Source organism: Protopterus annectens, chromosome 8.part0 (genome assembly GCF_019279795.1).
Source record: "Protopterus annectens isolate FY-2018-M chromosome 8.part0, PAN1.0, whole genome shotgun sequence".
Taxonomy (NCBI): domain Eukaryota; kingdom Metazoa; phylum Chordata; order Ceratodontiformes; family Protopteridae; genus Protopterus; species Protopterus annectens.
Genome location: NC_056741.1, coordinates 1302577039 through 1302597535, shown reverse-complemented (window position 1 = coordinate 1302597535; position 20497 = coordinate 1302577039). Strand labels below are relative to the sequence as shown.

At 36.9% G+C, this 20497-nt stretch overlaps 1 protein-coding gene across 1 annotated transcript in view; it reads left to right on the top strand.

Moving 5' to 3' along the window:
- FAM118B (family with sequence similarity 118 member B) overlaps nt 1–19995 on the top strand; it is a 718053-nt gene extending 698058 nt beyond the window's left edge. Inside the window, exon 8 of the mRNA XM_044080824.1 lies at nt 19303–19995. Coding sequence (XP_043936759.1) covers nt 19303–19316 — 14 coding nt within the window. The 3' untranslated portion in view covers nt 19317–19995. The remainder of the gene's footprint in view (nt 1–19302) is intronic.
- Nucleotides 19996–20497: the final 502 nt, after the last annotated feature.

Sequence of the window (20497 nt, the reverse complement as noted above, 5' to 3'; positions counted from 1 at the left end):
ATGATGTAATAAAGGCAGACTGAAAATTGTCTTTCTTAGACGTATTATCCTGAATTAACTCCTGACTAGTTTCAGCATTTGTCCTCTTAATCAAGGACACCTCCATAAACACCATCTCATCTTGAATTCTAGAAAGTAAGGGTTTAAAACGGCCCCTTTCCCTTTTGTTAATCACCTCAACAATTAATTCATTTACTAAACTAGCAAGGTAGTCTCTCTTAAGAAACCTATTTTTAACCGTTCACATTCCATCAGAAAGGCTTCAGAGTGACCATCCGAGCAGCTCTCGCAAATTGGCCTTTCACCATGGCTTTCTTCTGTATAAAAGGGTGGGAACTATCAAAATGTAAAAGGCTATTGGAATATGTCTCCTTTCTAAAAATTTCAGATGTAAACATTCTCAAAGATTCATTCTTTTCTAACTTAACATCCAAGTAAGCAATCATGTCATGACCAATAGTGTGCGTAAATTGTAAAAACAAAGTTGAATTATTAATATAGTCTAAAAATTCATTAATCAAATCAATTGGTCCATCCCAAAAAATAAAAATGTCATCCGGAAATTGAATGTACATTTTACAATATATGTAGAAGGGAGAACTAAACAAAAATTTCTTCTCCCATTGGAGCATTTCTATATTTGCATATAAACCCTTGCATGGTGATCCCATAGCTACTACACCCTGAATTTGTAGAAAAAAACTCATTATCAAACAATATATAATTATTGTTCAACACTAATTCGAGTAATTGTTCATATACATTAATAGTCGCCTAGGGTACACCTTTCTCCAATAAAAATTCACACACCCAATCCAGATCAATATTATGAGGTATCACTATATATGTCTGTAACATCTATTGTTATAAAAACCCGGGTCTCAAAATATTCCAATCTATTGACTCTATTCAAAAAATCCCAAGAATCTCTACACAGATTAACCTCACCTGACAGTAAGGATTTCAATTTTATGTCCAAAAATTTAGCAATTGGGTATGTTATTGAGCCTCTCGCATCAACAATAGGTCGCATCGGGGGGGTTATTCAAATCTTTATGTATCTTAGGGAGACCAAACATTGTTGGGATCTTTGGATGAGCTATAGGCAAATAATTATACTCGTCTATGGAAATACTCCACTCAATAAACAAGTCTTTGAGCTCATTCCTTATTCTTCTATATTCTCCATTCATCTCATTTAATGGCACTTTTCTATAAGAATTTCTGGCTAATATATTTCTCATCCTTTCATTATAGTCACAAATTTTCATGACTACAATGCCACCTCCTTTGTCTGGTTTTATCATTTTAACTTCCTTATTGGCTCTTAACCTGGACAGTTTCTCATATTCATCCTTAGTCAGATTAGAGACCACACTACCCCTCTTGATGTCTCTAATATCAATTTCACATAACTTTTCAAACATTTGTAAGAAGGGATGGATAGGAGGGTTGAAGGTACTGGAAATGTGTAATGGATTACTCACATAATTCACATTATGAATAGAACATTCAAATTCAGTTTCCGTACAAAATGTTTTAAATCAACTAAAGTTGTTGCAATATCACAATTCTTACCCTGTACAAACGTCAAACCTTTGGAAAATAAATCACAATCAATGACATCACTCTGATAGGATGAAAAGTTATACACTTTAAAGTCACTCTCGCTATTTTATAAATAGTTAACAGGTTAATGTCACTTTCAGGATTCATCTCCGACCCCGGTATCCTTCCCTCTGATTCCCTCTCTGGTGCGGTGTGTAACCACCCCAACCTCTGTTCCCGGAATACATTCCTTGCTTAGAGGTTTCCCTGCTGTACCTCTCCCTCAAACGTTCTGACCTTCTCAATGGAGGGAATCCTTCTTCTTCTTCTAAAAAAAAAAACCTTGATTAGAATCCATATCAGAGCCATTACTATTAGAACCCATACCCAAGGCTTGGGATCTGGGAGGTTCCGGGAATGCAGTGTTATTACTATGTTGCAGTCTGTCCCTATCAATCTTTTTTTAATTTTCTCTTTTTTATACTGTTCAGTTGATTCTCAATACTTTTCAACATGCAGTCATATTCAAAAATATTATTCTCATGTACAGCATCCTCTGTAACTTTTTTGTCCAATTCTGAAGCTTCCCAAATTAAATTAGTAATGAAACCTTCATTATGTTTAACCAGTAACTCCATATACTCGAAGCCATGTCTGTCAAACATACACAACAGTTCCTTATGCAGCACTGAATTAGCCACTTAACCAGTTGGAAACCTCCATAAACGAAGTCCTTTAGGCATCAACTTCAGTCTTAGGCATTCTTTAAAGTAAACATTATCTAATTGCAGTTTTTTAACTTTTAAAAGAACAGCATCAAGTTTCTGTAGGTTGCTAAAATAATTGTGTGTACTTACCAGTCACTTCTGGGGGAAGAACTCGGGTTAGCTTCAAGCCATTCATTCACTAATAAAGGGCGATTCCGTGTGGCCATCTGCACCCATTGAAAATTATTAATTCCTCCAGTAAAATCTTGATTAAAAGAAATATTATTAAGTTCTCTCCATTAATGTCCGAATGACGCTCACAAGTGAAATTCAGTCCCACATCACCAAGAAGCTGTTGTACGGCGTTTCCTCCATTTTCCTAGGGGCGTGGACTTCCTGGTTGGCAATAATACTGCCCATTGATGACAAACCTCCAGCCTGTGCTCGTTCGAGCCTATCCAGTCTTTGAGATACGTGTTCCAAAAGATTAGTAATATTCTCAATGGACTGGCCCCATGTCTGTGAAAACAGCGACTGTTGCAACTTCGCCTCCTGCACTACTGAAGCCATCGTAAACAGAAACCAACTCAGTCACGTAAGAAAAAAAAAACAAAAATTCTTCAAATGGCTCCAGAACACAGCATGCAGAGTATATAAAGCACAACAAATTCTTTATTAAATCCACACTGTACAAGCACAAAGTTTGCAAACTGGACAAAAAAATAAAAGAAGGTAATTTAAAACAAGCACTTTCATCTCTGACCATTCAGATATGTTTTTTTTCTATGTAATTATTGCTTACATTTCTGCATTTTTGTTTGTGAAATGTTTTATGTTTCAGCTGGGCTGAGCCTGAAATTGCTCAATATTGATCAGTGCAGATTTTGGCATTCAGTGATGCCTGCACGCTGCTCAACAGCTTAACTTCAGTTCTCCCATTGTGAAAAAAGAAACTGAAAAACAAGGGCCTGGAGCTCTGTCAGCTTTAGTAAATTAATTTGCTGGCTAGTAAGTACACTGCCTGGATGCCAGGAAATAATAAACCTAGAGAGCCTGAAAGGAAAATTAACTAGAAAAGAAAGCACTGACTGGGAAGAATTCTGCAGCAGTTCCACAAAAAGCAGTTCAAACTCCAGCTTTGGTGTAAGATATGCATTTCAGTAATGTAGAGGAAAAAAATAAGTCAAATGGGCTCAGAGCTGATTAAAATATGAAACACTGAAGGAGTATAACAGCTCAACTAACAAAACACTGGAAAATGGAAGACGTTTTAAACAGATATTCAGGTGAGCTGATAAAACTTCAAAAATCAGAGGTTAAAATGAAGAAAAGGTTGAATATGAGAATGCTCAAGAAGAGATGTTTCAAAAAATGGCAGAATTATACGGCACAGCATGGAGGGGAAATCTGAGTTTTTCTGCCATACCAGAGAAACTAGAAGGAACAGGCAGTATTAATTTTATGAAGGCACAAATAAACATATGGACTGGTATTCCATAGCAGGACTTGTTAATTGAAGGGACACACTGTGTGTATGCTACAAACCTGGCCATGAGAAAGCAGCCAAGACCTGGATTAGTAAAGATGCAAACCTACCAGCAGAAACAGTTCATTCTGACAAAACTGTGGCAAAGGGCAAAGTATTAATAGTTGGAGCAGGAGAATATTTGTGGAAAATGATTATTCACTGTACACCAAATAGAAGAAAAACACATTTCTTCCAGCATTCAGGAAATATAGAGAGGCTGGTGTGAGATTCAAACTCCTGTATCTAATGTCTTCAGAATATTTTTTACTGGAGGGTCAAAGTCATTTTTAATGCAGAACAGGCTAAGGAAGAAATACAAAAGTTTGTCCAACAAAAGTGAACCATTAAGTAGAATGTGACTCTGCTTCTAATTCTTCTGATAACAGACAGCATGGAGAGACTTTGCAAGTGAACCTTTTCTATTGTCCCAAAGGAAAATGATTTAGAGACAGAGAAAAGCATAGGGGTTGACTTGAAGAATTCTGGTACCTGCAAGAGTACCTTGGAATTGAATCAGAGTCTGGAGTTGGGAGATGGAGATGAACAGGATGAAGGTGAGCAGCATGGGAATTAGTGAATAAATTTGAGACTACAAAGCATCAATCACATTTGTGAAATATGGCTTTATAAGAAGAAGTACAAAAACTGAACGTTTGTTGACTTTGTTAAACTTGTGGGGAACTGAAAAGCATTTGCTCACTTCATATCATTAATGTTTGGATAGACACTGAAGGGAGAGGAGGGGATGAGGAAGGAAATTTTAATTATAGACACTGAAGGGAGGGGAGGGGATGAGGAAGGAAAAAGTTAACTGTAAGTAAAAAAGTTTCTGTTCTTAATGCTATTTCTATGAAACTGTTCATGATATATATTTCATGTTTTATTGTAAAATATTTTTAGTTGCATGTGATGTAGATATTGAAGTAAACAGATGCCTTAGTTCTTTCTTCTTTTTTATTATTAAGAAATGTAGGCATTACAGTGCAAAAAGAGGAAAAAAGGCTAGCCAAAAGCATGTTTAAGTTAATAAGCTGTTCTTGGGTTATTAAGGTGGGAGATGGGATGCAAAAGTACACAGATCATAGTATATATAGAGTTGATGTGGTCTGTCTTACCTTTGCATAGGTGAATGTCTGGATTAAGACCCTTAGCTTAATCTAATAACAAGTTTTAAGTGGAAACAAGTAAGTAAACTAGGTATAAATCCCTACGTCACAAGATGGGTTGCCAATTGGGTAGCTGACAGAACCCATACTGTAAAAGTTGCAGACTCCAAATCTGACTTCAAATCAGTGACAAGTGGAGTGTCACAGGGTTCAGTCCTGGGACCTCTCCTGCTTGGTATCTACTACTCTGAAGTACAGGCTAACACAGAAGGTCTTTGGCTAATGAAGTTCGCAGATGACTGCAAACTAGGAGCCATAGTTGAGTCCCCAAATGATGTGGACATCCTACAGAAGAGCCTCACTGAGACAAATGCCTGGTGTCAGAGCCATGACCTCAAGCTCAATACCAGAATGTGCATTGTCATCCCCTTTTGTAAAAACTCTGTACCCATGAACTACCACATAGGTGGCAGTCTACTTAATGCAGAATGTGTGATAAGAGACCTGTGGACCCAGGTGGACAGTAGTCTCTCCTTTGGTAATCACTTCACCACAGTAGTCAGGAAATCCTTCTATGTGGCACACCTCATTACAAAAGGGTTCTCATCTAGGAAAAAAGAGGTCATTGTTCCCCTCTACTCGACACTCAGACCCATTGTAGAGTACAATCCCTCCTTTGGAATGTACGGCACAAGACATCTGTGTCATGCAGCTGGAAAGGCCACAGAAGTACCTCACAAAGTGGATTACTGGCCTCAAACAGATGCCCTACACTGACCGTCTCAAAAAAGCTCCAGCTTTATTCCATAGCATATCACCTACCCCGAGGTGATCTCTGCCTAACATATAAAGTTATGTCAAACCCAGAGCTGTTGGACATGCTACACCTAAAGAAATCCCAATCCCTCCAAGTTACACGCTCTAGGGACCTAAACTTTGTCACCACAATAAACAGGGCATGCTGGAGGGATGGATTCCTGTCCAAGAGACTTCCCATACTCTGGAACAAGCTACCCATCTATGTCAAGCAAAGTTCCTCATTAGCACTCTTCAAGAAAAATCTTGATAAGTGGATGGGAAATAAGAAATACACCCTGGGGATCACCTCTGTGGCTCTGCTCGACAGGGGCACAGGAAAATAACTTTCTTGGGTGGTGTAAGCCAGGGAACCTTGTTGGCTAGGCTTACTTAGGCCCTTGGGCTGATAGCCTAGTACCGACCTATGAACCTATAAGAGAACACTGAATATAATGAAAGGTTTTTCTTTAACAGAAACTGTTTCAGCTTGTCTTTAGAAGTCAAGTTAATTACAGGTTAATAAAAGAAAACCAAAAAATTGGTTTCTTCAAGACTAAAAGGTTAATGTTTTCTGAAAGCATGCAAGCTCTTTTTCACATTTGGGAGAAGAATAAAGATAACACGTATAGCCACCTTTTAGAGTAAGTAGAAGCACAGATAGTAACATGCATCATAGACTAGATGGGCTTTAGGTTAATTAAGGCCTTTTGTCTGTCTATCTGGGACAGTTGTTCCTATTAGGAGGATTAAAGTTCATTATTTAAAGATGCACATAGTTGTTTTGTATGTTTGTATTAAGTTAAGTTTATGGGGTGTGTTGTTTTTGAGAGTTTTCATTAAAAGAGAAAGTCTTAGAAAATGTGACATAGTTACCAGCACTGATGATAAGAAAAAAACTCCATAAAGGTTCAACCTGCCATGTAGTGGGTGCGTGTATCACAAAAGCTGGAAATAGACATTTTAAAAAGCTGTCATACGTAATAGGTGGGAATAATGACTTTTCATCATAATGGCAATACTTTTCATATTATGTTGGAATGTGAATGGTCTCACAGGTATAGACAAAAAGGAAATAATAGTTAATTATATTAAGAAATGCAGAGTGCAAATAGTAATGCTACAGGAGACACGTTTGGAAAGAAATTAGCTTGTAAATTTGATAAAGAAAGGATTTCAGGATGGATAATTCAGCAGAATATCAGGCACAAAGGAAAAGAGGCATACTTACATTAATTGCTAGAGGAGCTCCAATAGTGATAGAGGAGGGGAAAAAAGATAACAAATTGAGAGAAGTAATTGTCTTACAGCATAGAATATTACTTATAGATGGGGACTGGAATTTGATTTGCAACAATGAGGATGTAGCTAGAGGCCTAGAAGCGAAGATATAACAAAAGAGAGTAGACTTCTGAAGAAATTTATGAAGATATTTGGTATGGAAGATGAGAATTAATAACTTGGCCAGACTAGACAAGAAATTATATTTCACGGGAGCATGTGCATTTTAATTGAGAACTTTGACACACATCCAATAGCAGTTTCAGATCATGATCCAATATAATGCGGGGTAATGAATTAAAGATGAGACACTGGCCCTTCTCCATCTGCCTGTTAGGAATTTAAGGAATGGGTAATGGCAATTATTCGGGAGTTATTAGGGAAGATAGAAAGTATTCCAGACGTTATAGCTAGTGAGCAGGATAAAATGAACATGGAGTTTAAAAATAGGGTAGAAATAAAAGAAAAAGAGATATGGTTAAGAAGTAATAAGAATTATTTAGAGGAGCTGATAAAGTTTAAAGTATTACAGAATAAGAAGACTCTCACAGAACAAGAAAAGGTGAAATTGCACAGTGTGAAAGAGAAAATAAGGGAGTACCTGGATAATATGCATGAGTTTAGAAAAATGGTTGTTAAGCAACCTTTCTTTGGTAAAATCTCCAGAACACAAAAACTTTTGGCACAACAATTTAGGCAACAAAACGTAGAAAAGGGTTAGTATCAAAATTAAGGTGCCTGTAGCAAGAAAAATAACCAGAGGTCTTGCAGAGTTATTACTGATATTTCAGAAATAGTATGAAATGTTGTATAAAGCAGATAGATGAGGAAGTCAAGAAAAAGCACAAATGGAAATATTTATGGAAGATGTAAATATGCCAAGGTTAGAGATACATGAGCCTTAGCAATTAACAGTTAAGATAAGAGGAGATGAGATAAAAATTGTGATGTATAACCAATCTCCAGGAAAGTCTCCAGGAATAGATGGTATTCTGGTGGAAGTTTGGAAGCTTGGAGGGAAAAACGTGATAAAGATCAGGAAGGTTTTGTTTAACAGTATTTTAAAAGGAGGGAACCACCAATATGCTGGAAAAAAAGCTGTGATAGCTGTAATACCTAAAGACAATAAAGACTCATCAGATCCAGCTTCATGTAGTCCCATTTCAATTATTAACCATGATTATAAAGTATTTACATCTATAATGGCTGAAAGAATGGCAAAGGTAATGCCAAAATTGCTAAATATGGATCAGTGTGGTTTTGTGGAGGAGATGCAAACATTTGACAACATTAATAGAACAGTGATGATCCAGAGGGAAGCAGACTGTAAGAAAATGCTGCTGCTATTGTTAGTGGATCCTGATACAGAAAAAAACATTCTACAGAGTAAGCTGGGATTTTATGAACAGGGCAATGGAAGCATTTGCTTTTCCTGATGAAATAAACATGAAAAAAGAAATAAGAAATGCAGGCAACCAAAGGTCGGTCTAAAACCACAAAGAATATCCAAATGAAGAAAAGTAGTCTGACCACCACGGCTAATAACATACACTTTAACGAAATAGAAATGCATAGAAGCGCTTATCTGTTTTTATGCTTTTTTATTTCATTAAAGTGTATGCTATTAACCATAGTGATTGGACTACTTTTCGTCATTTGGATATTTTCCTGATATAATAATAAGGTTACTTAGGAAACTATATGATGGACTGGAGGGAAACATCAAAGTGGAAGGGTTCCTCTCTGATAAGTTGTGTTTGACTACAAGAACAAGACATGGGTGTCTTCTTTCCCCTTTATTTGCTTTATATTTAAAACCATTAACAAATATTTATTTATTTTATTTTTACATTTGTTAACCGGGTTAGTCTCTCTGGGTTCTTAGAAGCCCTTTTTCAGCAGAGACCTGAGGAGAAAAGCTCCCCAAAAAAAAAAAAAAAAACGTTTTAAGTAAACAAATAGTAAGAACAAAGATAAACGCAGATCGCATTTTAAGTCTACATATTTCTGAAATAATTACATAACATGCAATAAAGGAATATACAGCATGGATGGAAATACAGTACAATACATATATGGAAATTTTCACGTAGTGTGGCAAGAAACTAAGCAGAAATATGGTAAGACTAAGGTCACTACATTGCTGAACCAAGGTACTAGGCATGAAGTAAGTAAATATACAGATAAAGTTGTGTGAACTTTGGAAGTTAATAAATAAATTAAAGAACAGTAATAAGGGAATATGGGAATTGAGTGTAACATGAGCTAACTAGTATGGAATATGAGGGAAAAAAATGTGTAGGTGGTAGTAGTAAGAAAGAGAGCTAGAAGTGATACAGTTAAGTTAGGTTATCCCTGAATGTTTCTCGGGTATTAGTTTAGAGCATGAACATATCCAATTTGATAGGAAAAAAGATTTAAGCTGTTTCTTGAAGACGTTTTTGTCTTTAAGTAGTCTAAGGGCTAAAGGGAGTGTGTTCCAATTTTTTGCAGCTGAGTGACAATAGAGTATTTTCCCAAAGGTTTTGTTTGGCTTATGAACTTCAAGAAAGTATTGATTAGTACTTCTTAGTGGGCATTGAGGAGTATAAAGTGTCAGAGAATTTGCAAGGGATGGGCAGGATTTAGGATTGTTTAGTATATTGTGGGCTGTAAGTAGTTGGAATTGAGGCAGTAAGTTGGAAAATTCAGGCCAGTGTAAAGCCTTTAATGACAGTGATAGGATTTGTAAGTTTGATTTGCAGCAAATCTGGCTACTTTGTTATGTGTGATTTCTAGTTTGGATATTAGGTTACTCTGTATATTGGTAAGAATAGATGAAGCATAGAGTAGGAATGGTAGAAGCAGGGACTGGGCAAGGGATGGCCTGGATGGTTGAATTTAAGTTCATCATTGGTTATTGCTCCAAGGAGTTTTGTTTGGATGTCAACAGAAATTTTAGTTCAATTAAACACACCATACTTCACCATAAACTCTCCAACCTAGGCTTTTCAAACTCCACCACCTCCTGGTTCTGTGATTACCTCACTAATAGACATCAGGCTGTTAGATGGAACTCTTCCTACTCCCCCTTTCTAGCAGTTAGGACAGGGGTCCCACAAGGATCAATATTGGGCCCTCTCCTCTTCAATGTATTTACCAATGACATTTTCTCATCCTGCCCCCAATCCAATCTTATTCAGTATGCTGATGACTCAACCATCAACTATGCTGACAACATAGAAAACAAAGTAGCCAGATTTGCTGCAAATCAAACTTACAAATCCTATCACTGTCATTAAAGGCTTTACACTGGCCTGAATTTTCATGTTCCAGATTTTTAGGTAGGAAAAGTAGTAGCTTAGTTTTGCTCGCATTTAGCAGCAGTTGGTTGGATTGTAGCCAGTTTTCAACAGAGTGGAGTGAGTTTTGTGTAAGGGATTGAAGGTTTTCTATGTTGTCAGCATAGTTGATGGTTGAGTCATCAGCATACTGAATAAGATTGGATTGGGGGCAGGATGAGAAAATGTCATTGGTAAATACATTGAAGAGGAGAGGGCCCAATATTGATCCTTGTGGGACCCCTGTCCTAACTGCTAGAAAGGGGGAGTAGGAAGAGTTCCATCTAACAGCCTGATGTCTATTAGTGAGGTAATCACAGAACCAGGAGGTGGTGGAGTTTGAAAAGCCTAGGTTGGAGAGTTTATGGTGAAGTATGGTGTGAGATACAGTGTTGTATGCTTTCGACAGGTCCAGAAAGAGGGCTGATGCTATTTTGCTGTTATCCCTGACTTGAGCAATGTTATTAGTAAAGGATACAAGAGTGGTAGCTGTGCTATGTGTGGGGCGGAAGCCATGTTGAGTTGGTCTGAGTAGGTTGGCTTGTAGCAGATGATTAAGTACTTGCTTATGGATCCACTTTTCCAGTATTTTGGTTCCTCCTTTATGAAGAGGTACTACAAAAAATGTCTTCCAAATTTCAGGGACTTTGCCTTCTTTTATGGATCTATTAATCAGGATAGATATAGGGTAAGCTAGAGATGTAGCTGCATGTTTAAGGAATAATGGAGGAAGGTTATCAGCTGAGGGTGAACCAGGTTTTAGTTTAGTTAAAAGCAACTTGATATAAGAGGTGGGAACAGGTGATAGTAAGAATGAGAGTGAGGGCGAGAGAGTTGAATCAGAGGTGGATGAAGATGTAGATGGATTGAAAGAGATGCAGGTGGAGAAGTTAGTTACAGTTAAGTTATCAATGGTTTCAATGAAGGACTTATTAAAGAGGGTTGCTATTTCCATAGGAGTCTTGTCAGAATAAGGTGTGGGTGGGGCAGGAGTACCATGTGAGAGAAGTTTATTGATGGATTTCCAGATTTTTTTAGGATTACAGTAGGGATTGTTAAGTGAGTATTGGTAATAGTTCTTTTTATCAAGATTGATTTGTTTCTTAGCTTTGTTTCTAAGTTCCCTGTAAGAGATAAAGTTGGAAGAAGTATTATTGCCTTTCCAAGTTTTCCAAGCTTTATCTCTGGTCTTCATGAGTGTAAGGGTAGTTTTAGTTAGCCATGGGGCATATCTGAATTTGATGCAAGTTTTCCTACTGGGGGCAAGGGAGTTGAGGATGGATAGAAAGGTGTTGTTGAAGTGTAGGACTGCTTCATTGAGAGTGAGATTAAAGAGAAAGAACCAGTTTATAGTAGAGAGGAAGTGATTTAGTGAGTCAGGAGAATAGCTAGCTAGATCATGGGTCACCTTATATTGTTGTGCTTTATGCAGGTGTTCAGAGTTTATGTGAACTAGTAAAGGTAGGTGGTCACCTAATGTGTCAGGTAGAGTGACTGGATTATGGTAATGTTGGGGGTGAGATACCAGTATCCAGTCAATAAGTGAACCAGTAGAGGAAAATTTATGAAGGTGGGTAGGGGAAGATATGAGCTGTGTGAATCCATAAAGGTTGAGAGAGGTAGAAGGTGATTCTTTATTGATCTGCAGCCAGTCAATATTGACATCTCCTAGTATGATGGTTTCATAAGGGATAGTTTTAGATATCCAGGATAGAAAGTGTTCTAAAATGGGGAACATTATTTCCAGGAGGGATATAAATTGATGCAATGGCAAGTTTTTCATGGTGGCTAAGTTTAAAGCCAGCTAAAATTATCTCATATGGGAGAAAGTCAGATATGAGAAAAGAGATAGGGGAGACAGACAGGCAGTTAGAATACACGATTGTGACTCCCCTTCCTCTTTTTGAAAGTCTGTCATGCCTGAGGATATTGTAGCTAGGGGGAAGAATTTCAGAATTAGAAATACTTGGTTTTAACCAGGTTTCACACAAGGCAATATGTTTGGGTTATGTTGAGTGATCCAAGCATGAAGTGTGTTGTTTTTTTTAACTCTACTGTGAATATTTATAGATGATGGGGTGAATCTTTTTTGGGGAATAGTATTAGTAATGTATGATGGAGAGGTGCAAGAGAATAGAGGTGGTAGTGGTATTTAAAGTATTTTGTGGAGAATTGTTAGGTCCTGGATTGGGGTGGACATCTCCTGATAGTAACAGGTTGGATAATATGAAATTAATTATTGGAGAGAATTGATGCATGTGTGGATATTTGTTTTTGTGGTTGACATCCTGTTTAGGTGTAAGGAAGTATTTGAATCTATGTGTGGCAATAATGGTGGCGTTAGATAGGGAGGGGGAATGTGAGTAAAGGTAGATGTGTTGTGGTTTGGAGATAAAGTGAGTGTGGGTGATTTGGTGTGCATAACAGCAGTGCTTTGATAGCATGTGAGAACTGAGAGAAAGAGTAATGTAGTTGAAAGGAGAAGGAGAAATAGTATATTAAGAATAGTAGGCATATTAGTAATTAGAGTAGTGTGAGATATATGAGATTGTTAGTTCAGAGGGTGATGAAAGACTATAGGAAAGGTGTAAGAGTGTGAGTACTAGGGGGGTGGGGATTTAAAGAGGTGTGGGCGTGTTGTGTTGTATGAGTGAAGTGGGTGGAGGAGGTGCAGCTAACTATAAAGAAATTGAGTGAGGGGTGGGCGGGAATGGGGGCAGGGTAGGTGGGTGAAGTGAGCCCGAGTGATAGCGAGGGCAAATGGAGTGGACCGCACAAAAGGGACTCAGAAATGTAAGGATATAAATGGTATGGTATTCAAGAAAAGATGGCTTCATTTGCAGATATTATTTTGTACCTGACAGAACCAAAAAATGACATCTCAGTGTGTTGTGGACCATTCTGAGACACTTCCTTTTTTTTCCAGGCTATAAAATTAATAAAGATAAAACAAAGGCTATAGCTGTAAACTATGTGCCTACATATGAATTGGTTCAGCAAAACCCATATTTATGGGAACAGGATAAAATAAAGCATTTAGAAATATGAGTCAAAAAGGACATTGTCATGTCAGCTAAGGATAAAAGGGAAAATACTAAACAAAAGATAATAAAATAAGAGAAACTGGAAAGTCTTGCCTATGGCTATGGATAACAAGATATAAGCATTAATATGTTTTTAGTCCCTTTATTTTTATGCACAAGTCAGGCATGTTTTTATCAACCATAGGAGAAGTTGTGGAAAGTAATTAATAACATGTTAAAGGATTTTTCTGGGACTGGAAGAGGGCAAGAGTCAAATGGGATAAGTTGATCCTTCCAATAGAACCACAAGGTTTAGGATTACCTGATTTGAAGGGATATTTTAGAGTTACACAGTTAAAGCTCTTTTACATAACACAAGCAGAAAGCTACAGTTCAAAGTGGAAAGGTATAATGATGAAGCAGGGGTGTAATTCAAGAAATAAGAAAAGAGTGGCATTTTGGATGCAGATCCCTAAATAGAATAACAACAGTCATACAGAATATTATATTTATAAAGTAGCAGAAACTATACTAAGAATTCAACCAACAGGGAAATGGAGAAATGAGATTCTGCTGATAGGGATGACTGCAATTAGGGGTACAGAGAATAGGAAAGAGGGGGTTGGTATTTACTGGAGGAAGCTGGCAAAGGAACCCATGTACTGGGAACAAATAAATAGAGGGAAAGGTAATAAAATGGGAAGAGCTCACAGAGACATTTGGACTGCAGGCTAGAGATTGCCTTCCCTTTCAGGGATTAATATTAGAGTATAGGCTAAGATAAAGGGATAAGGAAATCTTAAATGAAAGACCTGCACTGGTTGAGTTTTTAGTTGATTCTAGAGCAGAAGCTTTTGTTAGAAAAGGATAATTAGTAGGGCATACACAATATTCAACAATAACAATAGGAATCAACCAGAGGAAGTCAGAAAAGAATGGGAATAGAGATTAGATAAGCAATTCACAAAGAAATAGTGGGAGGAAATATGTATGCATCCCAAGTATTCAACAAAGTCCAGAAGATTTAGGATTTCTACTTGAAAGTGTTTGAATAGGTACTTTTATACCCTAATCAAATTACAAATAATTTATCCTCAGGTAGATTTCAAATGTTGGAGGAGCAGTGGGGAAGAAAGTGGTGCCTGGGAGCACCTTTTGTAGGGTAATCAGTTGGCAGACTTTAAGACTTTCCTACAGAATACTCTGTCAGGAGTACTGGGTGACTAAATTAATATAAGTAAAGAAATTATTTTTTGAGCTGATATAAAGGATCTGAATTGCCCAGACATACTATGGCCTTATTAAGTTTAATTCTGGTGACTGTCAAAAAACAGCAATAACTTGAAAATAGAAATCAAAATATAAACCAACTATACTTGAAGTAGTGAATATTGTAACTAGATAAGAGAACAGGAATTGGAATCTTTGGAAAGGGATAGGAGTAAATACACAGAAAAAATGAAAATTATGGGAACAATACATGCAGAAAAATGTTTTGGAGGAGGGATGAGGTTTAAGAGAAGACAGGAATTAAACAATTTGTGTACTGTTGGGGATTGACTGTATTGTATAAAAGATTATGTGTAATGTTTGTAAATGTGAACTTGGTAATATAGTTAGTTTGCCTATGTCAGAAGTGATAATTAAAAAAACTAAACAAGGTGACAGCATGGTACCCAAGCGTTATAAGCCGTGACCAGTTATAATAAAGAAACAATAAGTTTCAAACTCCAAATCTACTTTATTGCATTAATACATTAAGCGCTTTCATCCCATACAACTAAATCCTCTTCAGAATAAATTCAAATACATTAACCCCTTATATAATATGCTTAATAATTCAATTAAAACATCTATTAAACAACTAGTCATTCTCTTAAAGTGACACTTTATTATAATTGATCATGACGTACAGCTCTAAGACACCAAGCTGTCATCTTGTTTAGTTTATTTGTTTCGTTTGGTGACTTTGGGCCCACTTTTTTTTTTTACAAGTGATAATTCAATAAAGGTGTTTTTTTAAAATATTGATCAGTACTCTACCCTGGTAAACAAATATATAAATGAATGAATTTGCAGAGTTTTTCTTCATCTTAGTATTGATTTGTCCTCTAAGTGGTTAGTCTAGGATGACTTCAGCATCTAGGTTAATTATGAGTCTGCTACTGTAGTCCTTGAATTTAGTTAGTTTTGTTATGTGTGGGTTTGGGATTTTTTAGTTATTCTCTGTGATCCATCACAAAGGTCACATTTTGAACTTGCTTTTTCAGATGTTTGTGGTCACCTTGGAATTACTTGGAGAACAAGTCACTTGGTCTGATCAGCACTTGGTCAGCTTCAGTTTGGACCTGCCTCCTTTTAAATCACCAGATACTGAATTTGTTCTTTACAAAACCTTAAACAATATATTATCTGAGGTTGCATTTGTCATTCTGTGTGAGAAAAAGGTCAAATATCTGGATCAGCTTGTGATAACAGGTAACACATCCATTTCAGCTACACTTGGATCATTTGGCTCCTCTCCATGTTTGGTCCGTCTTAGTTGGTCATTGTAAATCATGGTTAGATCCTCAGATCTGCTGTACTTATTATAAGGGGTAAAAGTCAAAGCAGAGTTGGAGTCACTGATACTGGTTGATGCCACACTTATTCTAGGAAGTGTTACCTTTGTCTCATAGCATCTCTGCTGCACAAATCAGCCTTCTGTACTCATTTGTGTGACTGACAGGCTACTTGTTCCACTCTGCCTTACCTTTCAGAAGGATCCTTCCTACACTGAATGAGTGAAAGTGGCTTCATTCTTGATCATAAGGTTGACATCATCCTGAGAGAGATGCCTTCCTACTAATGACTTTCCCACCGTCTGGACAGTGACACTTTTTCCATTTTCTGCCTACATCTGATCCTATCAACTGCACAGAGCTGAAATGCCTAATTTTAGTTTGACACCCTGCAACTTGTGGACTGATCCTGGATCCTATGAGCCTGTTTATTTCCTGCATGGAGTTGCTTGGTCTAGATATTCTGTGGATTAACAGTGACTCACTATGGAGTTGGGTCTTCAGTGGTTTTTAAGGATGTTTTGTTGACTCCATTTCTTTAAATACTTACTTTAAATCCCGATGCCTTTAAAGCAGCTGAACTAAAATGAGTCCTCTTCACTGATACTGTTATACAGAAGGTATTGTATTCACAACTGAAATACCATCTTAGCATCCATAGTTTCTTAGCCCTTTTCAGTCTGTTTTTTTTTAAGACTACACTGCTTTGAGACCACTGCTTTTTGAATAGATAATGATTTCCTTTTGCAGGGGATAAGAGATTGTGTTCTTTCCTGGTTCTACTTGATTGCTCTTGAGAACTTGGCAAAGATGATCTTGAAATCCTCTTAAAGCAAGTGCAGTCTTACTTTAGCCTGTCATCCACTTTCCTTGCATGATGCTTTCTACCAGTCAGACTAAACATGCAGGGTAGTTTGGGAGATTAACTTGCCATGTTTCTACCTTCTGTCTTGTGTTATCCATCGTAGGGCATTAAGAGTGCATGCTTTGAACATGTATTGACCTGACTACTGTAGTTCTTTTTACCTTAGGCTGCTTGATTGTGAATTTGAACAGTTACAAGTCTCTGCAGGAATTTTGTTGAGGAGCACACTTCATTGGCAAATTACACATGTTGCATGATTTGCACTGGCTGTTATCCTAAGGTTCTAGTATTTTTTTCCTGCCTTGCAAAGTTTCTATCCCACATTTAGAGGTGTTCTCCCGTGCCAAACAACTCAGATACTCTACTAGGTGTTCTGGGAATTCTTACAGTTCCCAGAATGCATCTGCATAGGCAGCAAGGTAGTTTAATTGAGAGATCTTTGCCTCAGAGCTCCAGCACAGCATCTGTGGTTTACTCTTGATCTCTGGTCACTTTCAGTGTGAAATTCTGCATGTTGTCTCTGTTTCTGAAAGGTTTTCTCTTGGTATTGTGGCCTACTCCCATCACCCAAAAGTATACTGGTTGATAACTGCTTTGTGTTATGTATGTTGAAGTTATCCTTGCCTTCTTGGACTGAGCTATAGTTGAAAGTGATCCAGAAAGAAAGTTTATTGCATAAGTACATTTAAAAAAATGCAGCCTGTGGGATACTGTTGTGTTTTCTTTTGTGCATCATACCACTGACTTCTGCCACCAACGCTTTTGAATTCTCTTCATTGTTGAGCTTTGGGAGGGTGTTTTAAAACCCATATTTTCACTGAAACAAGTAAATGTTTATTTGAATAGGCTATTTTAACTAATGTTATTTATTGTTTTGATGTTTGTGTTAACATTTTTCTTGTGTTTATAGCTTGTGTTAATATATATATATATATATATATATATATATATATATATATATATATATATATATATATATATGTGTGTGTGTGTGTGTGTGTGTGTGTGTGTGTGTGTGTGTGTCTTTAATGTGAATTTTGTTATGCTTCTACTTTGTTCTGGGGCTAGTTATTATTCTAAGAAATGATGCTTAGATAGATGATAGGTAGGTAGATAGACAGATGTCAGGAATCTGAGAACAGTGATTGGAGAAACAGCTTCCAGGTACTGTTCTAGGTAGCACTGAGCATGTGATCACCACCACCAAAATATGGTGGTGCTTGTTTGCACACATGTAAATCAACACAATAATTCTATTGTAATAACTAGGACAAACAGGTGAATCTTCATTTTCTGGTTCAAAACATGACCTGCTGGGATTTGCTGTTAAAACATTTTAATAATACAATGACCCCCCCATTAATATTCCAAACCGTGCATGCTGATTGGTCAGTGTGCCCGTTGTAAATCAGACTTATACTAATGGAAAAAGGTCCGGTCGCCCAGACTTTTTCCATTAGTATAGGTCTTGATTTCTTTGTGTTTTTTGGTAGCAGTGGGGAATGGAAGAGCTCCGTTGCTGTAATCTCGCTATGTTAAACGAGTTTAACATAGTGAGATATCTTTAAAAAAAAGCAATGGAGATCTTCTTTTCTTTGTTGCTTTTTTTAAAGACATCTCGCTATGTTAAACTCATTTAACATAATGAGACAGCTTTAAAAAAGGGAACAGAGATCTCCCTTTCTCTGTTGCTTCCAGACACAGCTCTGATGTACTGCGTAAGCATACATATGCGCAGTACATCAGAACTGCCACAGAATACCGGACAGCTGCGCTAGGGCAGTACAGAGGCATTATACAATGCCATTATTTAAGAAAAGTAAGTATTTTTTTTCTTAAATAATGTCATTGTATAATAGCAATAATCCACTTCTGGGTGTGGGTAATGCTGGATTTACCCATGGTTGTCTTTGTTTGGCCACTTGAGCTTTGCCCTCGTGACCAAACCACACCAGCCGTGGGTAAATCCAGCATTACCCACACCCAGGCGTGGGTTATTGCTTAATAGGAATACCTCCATTGTGTAGCACATTGATTAACCACATATACATTCTGGGGCAGCTACTTAACTCATTCTAACTTATTTTTCTGTTTTGTACACAAGAATCTGATTGTAGCTAAATGCACATTGCACATAGCCAGAATTCTGAATGCTGCTTTTTATATCATGCCATTAATTTAATGACTTTTGTACTTGGACATTATAAGCATAATGATTATATTTCACCACATTTTCATGACAACTTACTGAGTTCATAAATGGCCTGAAGCTTTGGAAGGGTTTATTTCATTTCCACTAAACTTTTTCTTGTGTTCTTGCCTTAAAAGTCATCAGTGAGTTAATAATACTATTGAGTTAAAGATATTAATTTCTGGAGAAAAACTGTCTAAATAAAGTTTTGTAATGTTAAATTTATATACTGGATAATAAATTACTCAGTAGACGTTACTTAACCTCCCAGCCTCCTTGACATGCAGAAACTGACAAGTCTTCACAAAATAACTGAATATTTTATTTATGGATTATTTTGACTTAATGCCTCGTAATGTTATTTCCTTTCCTTACAGATGGCAGAACATGAGAGAACATGAAATCTCTGGTGATGTGCCTGGTTGGATCTATCTCCGTGTTAACTTGGGGGAAATGCATTGAAGGCTATAGCTGCCTTGTTGCTAATGAAGACAATGAATGGAGGAGAAAGGAAAAATGTTAACATTATACTGTGGCATCTTGTTTACAGAACCGTGAAAGGAACGCAGTTTTCTTCAGACAAACGTCACAACCTTGTTGTTCATTCTGAATGTAAGCTTTTAGCCATCGAGGAAGAAAAGGACAAGATGTAAGAAGTCTGCCTGCTCTCCAAATGTAAAATAGTATTTTTGAAACACTTTGCCTTTTGGCTTCTGTACTGGACATTGTTTACAAACCACTTCTTGCATCTTTATTAAAAAAAGAAAGCTGTCAGTAACTTTCAACTCCTACAGCCAAAGTGTAAAAACTCATGTTTCAACATCTGACAGAGTTTAAATTGCTAACTGCTGAGCTGTGACTGTGAAACGTTCACTTTCAGGGACATTTTTATTTTGAAGGATTATATTTAGAATTACAGGGCATCATTGCTACATCTTTATGTAACTTTATCCAGGACTCTTGTTAATCAATTCATGCCCATTGATATTAAATATATTTGTATATTGTGGATGCCTGCACATATATAATTACAGTGTGTGTGTGTGTGTGTGTGTGTGTGTGTGTGTGTGTGTGTGTGTGTGTTTATATATATATATATATATATATATATAAAACACACACTCACATACTGTGTAGTTTTATTAACACTATACATTATATATATATATATATATATATATATATATATATATATATATGTAAAACACACACACGCACTTACACATGCATGTGTGACGTGTTTGTGTACGTGTACATGTCGTATGTATGTATGTATTACACATACATATCTGGGGATCATTGCTTCACTTTTCAGGGTTCTGTGGGCTATTTGTGTGTGCTGAATTAATTGCTGTCTGCTTGGTTACAGCTGTTTATTGTAGAAACATTTTAAATTAAGGCTTGCTGTCAAAGATTCAGTGCTGCCCACTTTACTTCATAAAATAACTTTTCCACATGCTAATGCTTAGTCTGGATTCTTTTGAATTCATGCCATTCTTCTTGTTTCTTAATGCCTTATTTTATAAGAGTTGTTGCTGTGTGGTATGACTGGGTTTCATTAAGGCAGTTGAA